The sequence below is a fragment of the Egretta garzetta genome, unplaced genomic scaffold, assembly GCF_000687185.1.
Source record: "Egretta garzetta isolate BGI_Z169 unplaced genomic scaffold, ASM68718v1 scaffold79, whole genome shotgun sequence".
NCBI classification, from domain to species: Eukaryota; Metazoa; Chordata; class Aves; order Pelecaniformes; family Ardeidae; genus Egretta; species Egretta garzetta.
The window spans coordinates 420,839-432,073 of record NW_009260791.1 but is presented as its reverse complement, the minus strand read 5'-3'; the positions used below and the strand labels follow the sequence as shown (position 1 = coordinate 432,073).

Genomic DNA, 11,235 nt, shown 5'->3' with positions numbered 1-11,235 from the left:
GAGATCTGAGAGACTCTTATGTAATTCCTTCTTGACTTTCTCCTCTTCTGCTATTCTGTTTGTTAGTTCCACACGTACAGAACTTAAGTTTTTTACATCTGCTTGCATTTCTAGGAGTCTTTCTTGGTCTTTTTTATGAATCAAATTACTAGTTGCAAGTTCTGTCTCCAAGTGTTCCTTTTCAGCTTGCATTTGATTTTGTAGAAAGACTTGCTTTTTCAACTCATTCTCCAATTTATTTACAGTACCTTGAACTTCTTTGATCTCTTCTTCAAGAGATGCCTGGTGAGACTTCATTTCATTCAGTTTTACCTCTTTGCAGTGGAGGAGTTCTTCCTGCTGGGCTCTCTTTGTAAGCACATCATTCAGCTCTTTCCGAAGGTTTTCTATTTGGTGTATAGCAGAGAGAAGTTGACTTCTGAGGTCATCCTTTTCTTTGAGGGCCTAGGAAAGAAGAAAAAAAAAATAAAATCCAGTGCGACCTAAAGTGATTAAAGAAAATTGTTGGAAGGATGTCCTTAGACATTCCTAGTGTCCAAGGAACAATTAGTAGAATTTGTTCTGTGAAAATACGAAATTTTTGCTTGTTAAGAACTCAGTTCAAATGTATTCAGTGTTTCTTTAAATTTAGACATGGAACATTTGATTTCAAATGTATACTTGTCCTTAAATGATCTAGCCTCCTAAACAGGGATAGTTTTGGTTAATCCCCTGCTTTTCTCACCCTCTTTGCAGACTGAGATGAGTTCCTTTTCTGGTTCCTCCAAATAGCAAGATGGAGGAAATGAGGCAATACCATAAGGCAGTAGAACAGAGGGAGGACTACTGGTCACACACACCTTACCTACTATAGGCCCATTTCATAGGCTGACTTGTTTTGCTTATTTTCTAAAATATTACATATGAAGTATATAAACTTTAAATTATATCTGCAATTGCACACAGTATCTGAATAGCAGTCAAAAGCCTGGTTCACTCATGCAAAGCCAAGAAATGAAGACTTCATCTACAAAATAAAAATCAGCCACATTTAATAAAAATTCCACTGTTTTCCTAAGAAGATTAAGGGTTGGTTTTGGTTTGGTTTTTTTTCAACATTGATATATTTCAGGTTAATAATATACTAGAAAATGCACTAAATGACAGGAAAAATTTGCACTGCAAGTACATGTGTGCTACTAAATACTACATTTCTTTAAACGCATGTAAGAATCAGGAATGATGCATGCAACATATCTCAAGTTATAATTTAATTTTTTTTAACATTCTGTTTAAAATAAGAAGGAATTTACAGTATATCTATCATAAGTCACAACTTCTACTACAGGAAAAAAAGGAATGATAGAGGGACAACATGAGATTTTTCTGAGGTATCACAAACTACTGGATTCTTTAAACTGGCTTAAAGAAATCGTATACTGAATTTTACTATTTCTACAAACATTACACATTTCTTATAGACATAGCAAAATTATTTGAAATAATCCAGAACAAAAAGGCAGTGAAGGTTAACAGTGTGAAGGTTAAAAATAATAAAACAATTCAAAGTACAAACATAATAAATAAAGGATATGGGGTAATGACCATCATTTTTTTTTCCTGAAAAAATATCAGTATTTCAACCTTCCTGAAACTCTCTTGCAACTCTAGTTGCATGATTTGGCTAAAAACCAAAACTAAACAAAAAAAAACCACAAAAACCCACACAACAAAAAACCCACCACAACATCAGAAAAACCCAAACAAGCAAGCCAGTAAAATTTAAAAAAAACCCAAACCTCAATTAACTCTATTTGAGTGTAAGTATGTTTTCTACATTCCATACTTAGAAGAAAATACATGCCAAAAGACACAAAATGTTAGAGATTCCTCTGTCAACCAATATCAAGGATAATCACATAGGCAAGACTTTAACCAAATTATCCCAATAAGTCCAAAAAAATGAAGCCAATAAAAAAAAAAAAAAAATCTTTCTATAGCCCATTGCCTGCAAATATTTGGAAAATCTCAAAATTGAAAGTTATGATTGTAGTCCTATTTTGAATTCATCAATCCTTTGAAAACTTATAACAGAAAGCAAAGACAACAGACTGCCATTTCTCCTCCTTCTTTATTATTTATTTTTATAGAGTTTTGTCTCAGATGTTAATTATCTGTATATTTGAAAGCTGGTTAAATTATGTTCATCTAGTTCCCTGAAACTTATCACAAATGGTGCATCTAGATTGATTGTATCCTCATATGGAAACTGTCTACAACTTTGTACTGAAATCATGAAATACCGTTTGTATTTTTTTCTCCTCCACAATGAGACACAGTTTATTTGATATTTCATATGCTCCAATAAAGAGATTTTCTTCAGGAGTGACACCTCAAACTTGTTTGCAAGATGCTGATGATTTTAAAAACAAGAGCAAATACTGACAGCTTTTCTTAAATGGAGCTTAAAACCAAAGTGACTGCATTTAGCATTTTTATGCATTTGTCACATAAAAAGAGGTAATATCCATGTCAAGAAGTCTTATGTAACACAGAAAATTTTCATGTGGACAGCACTATCAATTGCCATTACAAGACCTGTCCATGTGTTTACATGAACAGTGATTTCAGACCCTGTTGGGGGTCCTCCTTCCTGTTGTTCACAACTCTCACCCCTCTACTTTTTGCTTCTCATTTGTCTGTTATGAGAGACACATGATTTCTAAATGATTCTGGATTCCTTCCTTTCCTTAACACCTCCATTTACCTAGGTAAGAGATAACCAACTTAAAGGTTTGTGAACCTTATTTCCTCAGACAACTGCTAGGGCTAACCAATACGACAAGATTACTACGGAATGAATTGTTGGAACATGAATAAAGCAAATAATAATAAAAATCAAGGAATGGTCTGGGTAGTTCAGGAGAGAAACAGCAACCCCAGGACTCACACCTTAGATCTGCTAGAGTTTATTAATTTCAGCTGAGTATTAGCCCCATTGTGGCTTCTCCTGTGCTTTGACCATGCTCATACATTCATTTACCAGTCTCAGAACAGGTTACAGGATGAATACGACATCCCATACTTCACACCATATACCCCTTGAAAACTACAATCTTTGAGCAGAACAAAGCAGAGAATGGTATGGAGCCATCCCAAGCCCATCATATTTAGTAACCTAAATTGCATGCGTGAATAGAAAATAATATAAAAAGAGGTGAGGGAAGCTCTATAGAAGCAAAAGTAGGCTATACAATATGATAGAGTGCACCAGCAGAGCATGTAAGTTAACATAAAAGCCCCCAGCATGAAGCTTAGCACTATACTAGCCACTACAGGAGTAGGCACCGTTGACCCAGCCACCGGAAAATACCCACAGAGTCATTACAAACAGAATGATGGTTTCTATTACTATTCCAAGATGGGATGATCAGCATTAGCACTGATGTGAGTGCTTGTCTTTAAAGTAGTGTCAGGACTAGAAAAATCAAGGAATTCTGCTAAGTCAAAAAAAAAAAAAAACAAAACCCAAACACCAATTTAAGGACATGGAAGTGTTGGAGCGGGTCCAGAGGAGGGCCACAAGAATGATCCGAGGGCTGGAGCACCTCTCCTATGAGGACAGGGTGAGAGAGTTGGGCTTGTTCAGCCTGGAGAAGAGAAGGCTGCGGGGAGACCTGATTGCGGCCTTTCAGTACCTAAAGGGGGCCTATAGGAAAGATGGGGAAAATATTTTCAGTAGGGCCAGCTGTGACAAGACAAGGGGTAATGGTTTTAAACTAAACCAGGGTAGGTTTAGACTAGATATAAGGAAGAAATTCTTTACAATGAGGGTAGTGAAACACTGGAATGGGTTTCCCAGAGAGGTGGTGGAGGCCCCATCCCTGGAAGCATTCAAGGCCAGGTTGGATGGGGCTCTGAGCAGCCTGATCTAGTTAGCAGTGTCCCTGCTCCTGCGGGGGGGTTGGACTAGATGACCTCTAGGGGTCCCTTCCAACCCAAAACATTCTATGATTCTATGATTCTATGTTTTTTCTTGAGAAACTTTATAGGAGGAAAAAGAGAGGAATAAGTGGTTTGCCACACTGAACGAAGACAAATGTTAACATTACATTTTCACATTGATTTTTTTCAAATAAAAAGTTCTGAAAGGTACTCCTCTAAGGAAGAGGCTGAAACAAAACGTATATGAAAAGCATTAAAAAAAAAAGGAAGTTACAAAAATAAGGAACACAGATTCTCTATCCAGATGAATGGGAAAACCTAGAAACTGCATGGTAGGTCTTAGCAGCATGTTCATCCCAAATACAGGTAAGAGTGCCTTTTTTGCTAAAATGTCCTCACATTCTCACACTAAAAATATCTACTTTTCTGCCTCCAAACATCAAATCCAAACTGAGTAGCCGTCCTTACAATATTTCAGAACCTGTAGTCTTTACTGGCAATAAAAGATGCCATTACTAAGCCTAGAGTCTGAGAAAAGCTTAAATACAGAATGGAATTAAGAATATGCTACTTGTGACAAAGTCCATATTGCGTTACAGTCTGCTAGCAATCTGACATACATGGCGAAAGTAAACACCTACTTTTAAAGATGTCCACTGTCCACTACCTGAGACAATGCATAACTCGAACATGGGTTATTACTTAATGTGATTAAAATTTTTTACAAAAAAATAACATCACATTACTTCCTTAAAAATTAACTAAAAATATGCTAAGTTCTGTTAACTGTTAATTGAAAAGATAAAGTAAAAGCAAAATTCATAGAGAAACTTTCTTTTTTAAATGAAGAAAGCTTTGATTAAGTGAAAAGACTGGAATAAATACCAGATAAAGAAGAGAACGTGGGACTCTCTAATAGCTAAAACATATTACCTATTGGCTGTTTTGTAGTTCACCAGAAAATTTGGTCTAGAACTTCAGGTGGAAAGTGGTTTAAGTCACAGTTTGCATAAATAAACTCCTTATCTTTATTTCACAAACAGGTGGAAAGCGTACAAAAAAAAACCCCAAAACCAGTCAATCTTACCTGACTGTTCTTGTCCATCAATTGGTTGATATTTTCATTTTGTTTTTCCACCTCACGATCCAGTTTCTTACATTTCAGCTTCCACTGGCGGATGGTTTCCTGTGCTCTCACCTTCAAGTCTTCTCTTTTTTTCTCCACCTCCAGCCTGAGTGCCTCTGAATGCTTGAATTCAGTGAGGTACCGTTCTGCTTCCTTGGTACTCTCTTCAACCTGTTGAGCTAGCTCAGCAGACTGGAGTTCAGTTTGTCTACGTCCATTCTCACAAGCCTTGTAGCAACTTTGTATCTCCTTTAGCTGGTCCAATATTTTTTCCTGCTGCTTCTCCCTACTTTCCAAGTCAGATGTTAACACCTGGAATCATTATAACAAAATATGAAAATTCCAACTCTGAAGATATACAGAGATGCTAAATCACATTTCTATCTAAAATATGAATAGCATAAAATATCTCCTTGACTACCAGGAGAAGCCCCTCTGCAATGGTAAGGAATTTCAACACAAGTTATAAAATACATGGTTACTCTATCCTGTATTTTACTTTCCGTATTTGTTCCTCTTCTGGTTGTTCTTGTTATTATTTATATTTTAAGTTTGAGAAGGAATCGTTGACCAGGATCCTCATGTGTTACACAGCAGACAAACATGAAATAAAACAAATAGTAAGATGTAAGGAGATGAATATAAACAGATGAGGGGAAAAAAAAAAAAAACTGGCAAGGAAAGAATAGCATTCACCACAACAAAAGTAATCTGTGGTATACAAGCTAGTTGTTACCCAGTTTTATGCTGGTTGCTTTATGGAAGCAACATGCTGAATAAGGGTATTTTGGAAAGCACCGATGAATACAAAGAGAATACAGCAGATTAGTAAATGTTTCTAGAACAAAGTGCAAAGATGTTTGAAAATGTAGCAAGCATATTAGAGCCAACATTAGTTGACCTTTTGATACTGAATGAAATTAAAACCACACATTTTAAAAATAACAAGCGCTGCATATCTCAAATCTGATGATATTTCTCAGGACAGTCTCATAAGGAAGTCAGGAAAAATATTTTCCATATATCTTCTAAGGGCGTATTCAGAAACCAATCACTAAAGCTTTACTAGCAAACCTGAATTCTATTACAATCATCACGTAGAATTTCACATTAGTAGTCTGTATTTTGGACCTATTTAGACTGCTTTCATACCATTCAGTATTTTCATTAATGACTTAAGTGAATTTAATAGGCCTGCTCTACAGTCAGTCAAAGATATTATCAAGCTCCAAGGGATGGAAATACTTAAGAGAAAAGGATTAGATTTCAGAATGACTGAAAGAAATTTGAGATGTAGCCTGAAATAAATGGTGCAAATCAAAAGGGACAAGGGAAAAATGCTTATTCTTTCCTAGGCAAAGTAACTTTAAAGATACACGTAGAATGACTATTTGGACAAAGGTTCTTCCACAAGGTGAGGCGGGGGGAGGGATGGATTAGGTTTGTTCCCTGCGTTTTCCTCTGTGGGTTTGTTGTTTCATTTTTTTCCCCCCTCTAAACCTGGCCATTACCTCCTGGCAGGCAATAAATTGTACAAGTCTTTAGGATAGCATTTGCTGTCCTGGAAAGAAGACTGCAGGTGCAGTCTTGCATGTGACAGACTGTGGTACTGCCCAAAAATACCAGTCCAGCTTGCTACTCATACCTATGAAGCAAAACAGGAGTGAAATTATCCACTGGACAATCAGTTACTCACCTGTAGGATGAATATTCCTGCTCTACACAAAATTAAGATATAGGTAATAAAACAATAGGTAAACACATTGCAGAATAGTCAGCAGTAAATCTTACACATGTGGCAAAATGAAAACAGGAAAGTCTTTAGATTTACAGCAAGATATACATTAGAAAAAAACCATATATATTCTGCTTCACCATTAATTAAACATGCATTTTTGAGCTCATCAGGCAAAATGACCAGGCTTAATCTGGCCTGGACAAAGACAGGACAAAGAAAACAACCAACCAAAAAAAACCATCACAAGCTACAACTAGCAAAATTTTATCAAAATGAGCTTAATTTCAAATGAAAACAGAGATTACAATATATCTTTAAAAGGTAAGGATTTAAATTCTGAATGTAGCAGAAGTTAAAAACAGCCTGATAAAATACAAATGGACATTACATTTACCTTTCCAGATTTTCTAGAATGTGTCATCATTTCTTCAAAGCCATGTGATTATACATGCTATTATCACTTCCTATTTCATGTCTTTCTGGAGACACCATAGAGGATGTCAGCCTAAACTGATGTACTATTCAACTCTACATCATTAAAAAAATAATTATTTATGTATAATTCCCCCAGAGAATACACTTCATTAATATAATTACAGTTCCCACAGACTTTTTAATGAAATATGAGTCTAAGCTTAAACACAGAAAACAATGTTCAATTAATTGTAAACATTCATTTTGCTGTGTAGAAGCAAATCTTAATCTCCAATTTATTGATTTACAGTGAAATGAAAAAAATGGGAACATTTGTTTTAGATGTTTATCTTGAAGCACAACTAATTTATTAACACAAGCTATTTGCATGAGGAGGAAAAGAACTGTGACACTGATGTACCAATATAAATGTGAATGTTAATGTTTTATTTTTACAATTTGTGAAAATAAGATAGATCTTTGCAGATAGTTTGCACTCTGGTTAGAAAAGTTAGGCAAGCACAGACCCAAAACTGTTGAAGTCTGCTGGAAAACAGCAGCATAGCATATCAATATTTCATGCAGCTTTCCCTGTAAAATAAGGGGATAGAGAAACAGTGGGTCTCCACACTCTTTGTTTTTATAATATAACAGGGGCCCCAAATGTACTGCCCTGTAATTTTGAATTCCTATTTTCACACATGATAAACATGTGTATCTCTATGCTAACATGTATGCAGCTGTTAAAATTCTTTCTGATCTATAAGGGCTTGCCTACTGGTATTAAAAACAGTAAATAAGCAACTTTTCAGACACGGGCTGTCATAAAAATAAGAAAGTAAAAAATCTGGTATGAAATCATATTTATCATCTATACACAGAGATAGGCTTCCCAGAAAGAAGAAAGCCTCTTTCCAGGTATGGCACATACATACATTCACACAAGGGGAACAGACATATACTATTTGTTAGCGATTTTTTTTTTTCCTTCAGCACCTGTAAGAGCACGCTTCAAACCTCACTGCCTCTGCCCAGAAGTGTCTATAAAAACAAAGATTATGGTCCTGCTTCTTGGTTCCTTGGGAAATCCAAACACACATTCTCAATTTCTAGGCATTCTGGGGAAAAAGTAGGATGAATGATCGTTTACAATTTTTAAAATAACATTTCTAACAGAACAGTACAGGCAAGTAATCTCTTTGCCATTTGTCATTACCTGCCTGCACACATGTCAACATTGTGGTTGATTTGAAGCAACCCTTTACAACAATGAACATGTAGAGGTCATTGGAACCATCTTAAAGGACACGTTTTTCATTTAATGATTGGAAATAACAATCAACAGGGTCAGTAGAAAACACCTTCCTAAATATGATACCCCTTTCAGCATACACTGCTCAGAAAATGACTGATTATTAGTTTTTGTGGAACTGTACTATCAGCAGACAGTAAATAGTTAACACAACGCATAAAGCTCCATTAAACAAGTTATACTACTACATATTTTAATGTCTAATTTTGATTTTATGAGAATTAAGATTGTTTTGATAGTAAGAAATAATTATGCAAATTACTGATGCCACTGGAAGAACATTGTACTTGGCAGTGGCAGGCTGTGAAATTATGATCTTGCTGTTTCATTTCATAATGATGACCTTAAAATCTTAAGCTTTTAATTTCTTTCTAAACAACCTTTACAACTAAAAATAACTTATAAGCTAGATGCATAGCATCACACTTCAATTTTAGCATATTTTAAAAAACAATAGATATAACACAAAATTTTATAAAGTAAATACCATGCGCTTGTTGTTCATAAGTTTGTCAAGACCTTCAGTCTTGGAAGCCATCTATTTTCTCTTAAAATAACAAAGTATTTCGCACAGAATGTTTATACCTGCATCCTACTACGGATGTACATATGGTCAACCTTGAATATTAAAATAACACCTTGAGTAAGCATTACCCCTATTTCCCCATCATGTTTTATATCATCTGTATAGACATCTGTAGGAGTCTCAATCCTCAGTTTCCCTTCAGCCTTTTAGTCCTCATTTTCCTCTCAGCCACAGAATCTCACTTGCAAAGCACATTAAATATGCATGCAGACAATACATCATAAAATGTTATCATTAATGTAAGGCACATAACTTGACTGTTCCCTTTGCAGAGCTGTTCATATGCACATTCTAGTGTGGCCATGGACAGAGCAGTACTGACTACAAATTCAGCACAGGCTGAAACTCAGGTAGGGGCTGGGTCAGAAATTGCGAGGACCTGTTCTAGCATTATAATCAAGTGTTGTACCACAGGTTTTTTGTGATTTTTCTTGGTTTGTTTGGGAGGTTGGGGTTGGTTTTTTTCATTAGCATTGAGGGTGAAATACTGTATTACCTGTGGGAAAGGAATTGCCCTTCATTAGGATGCCACAGCTTACAGAAGATGAAGAAAGCACCACTAAAAAAAATAAATTAAAAACCTAACACAACAAATGTAAGTTTGCTCTCAGCCTGCAGAGTTGTGAGATTTGAAGGAACTGGTCAAAGAGAAACATCAGTCTTTACCACAGCATACACCTTAATCCAGTTCCCAGGTCTGTTTAGATTTATGGTGTCCAGAGCCCTGTTAGTGCTAGAGAAATTGGAATTATCACAGATCTCTGTCTCCATCTTTGTTCTGGGAACATGTTTAAACTTAGTCGCTGTTGTCATCAGCGGGCTCATGTAAATTGGAACATACCTGCACATATCCTCTTCAGTTCTGTACTACTGAGGCCTGGACCTCAAGCTCGATGTCACAACCATGTCAGTGGACATACTGACAGGGGTTCTACCAGATATATGTCTCCTGAGCCTTGCAGGCTGCTTTTTTACTCTGGCAGGAGAATTTGGCAGAGAAATGCTTACTTTGCAGAATATACCCTAATTTTCACATTTTCACATTCCTATCTTGGAATTACCCTTCTAGGTAATTCAGAATGAAAATATTTTTCAGATTTCTATGAGACAGAAATATAGATGTGGGGGGAGGGCTGTTAATTGTTTTTTTAACTGTTTATCCAATTTTATCCTTCTCAGTTGTGACTGTAGTAAACAAGAGTGAGATAATCTAAGAGAAAGGACAAGCAATGTCAGGAGGTTACAGTTATTAGGAGAAAAAAAAGAAAAATCACCTTCTTTGGACATCTGAGTTTCTCTTCCAAGTAGCAAATTACTAAACACCTGTGATTCCAAAAAAAATTTCTATGCAGATGAGAAATACTGCCTTTATAGATTAAGACTCCAGATTCCAAGGAGCATCTTTGGTGGCTGAAGGTCAGTCACCCAGAGAACTCAGTGAGCTGCTCTGGATGCAATAGAAGTGTAACGATACTCTGTGACATGCAACAGTATGGAGGTTTGCCTGACAGAAGCAACCCAGGCTATTCAGAACAGTTTGTTGTTAAAATGTATTGTATATACATGTACAGCAATTGTTAGCATACTTTGCATTGCAGGTACCATAGAAAATCCTGACTGTGGTACATCATTTCTTCTCAGTTTTACACAAGCAATTCTGCATCCCCATTTTTCTAACCTGATTAATTTTATTGCTGCATTTTCATTGTTCTGCTGCTAATAGAACCAAGGGGAAAGGTATTAGAACGCCAAGTCAACTCATTCAGCACCAACATAACACCAAATATTCTCCCTCCTGGCTTTAATATCTGAAGATTTTTATAAAAGAGAACTACATTTGTGGAACACTTAAAAAATGTCATGAAGATTACTTAGTAAATCCTGGGGTACAGCATATTAATGCTCTAGAAGTCTGTATGCAAGTATTATTTTCAAAACAGATTAAAGTTTGTATCAGTCTTTGGACTGCAACACCACCACAGACATTTCAATTGACAGGCTCTGGCTAGAGATGACACAGAACAGAGGTGATTAACAAACTCAAAACCAGATGCAACATTTGCCCAAAGTAAAACAGCTGTGCGTCTAGTTTTCTACATATCAACATCCCAATACATAATCTAGCTTTCAATGTT

General features: G+C 36.0%; 1 protein-coding gene across 1 annotated transcript in view; it reads right to left on the bottom strand.

Annotated features, from left to right (window-relative positions):
- Positions 1 to 11,235, bottom strand: part of CEP128 (centrosomal protein 128) — a 47,106-nt gene that overhangs the window by 45 nt on the left and 35,826 nt on the right. Inside the window, exons 12-13 of the mRNA XM_035902024.1 lie at positions 5,012 to 5,362; positions 1 to 444 (exon numbers count right to left, since the gene is read on the bottom strand). The exon at positions 1 to 444 is cut by the window's left edge and continues 45 nt beyond it. Of these exons, the coding sequence (XP_035757917.1) occupies positions 1 to 444; positions 5,012 to 5,362 (795 nt within the window). The remainder of the gene's footprint in view (positions 445 to 5,011; positions 5,363 to 11,235) is intronic.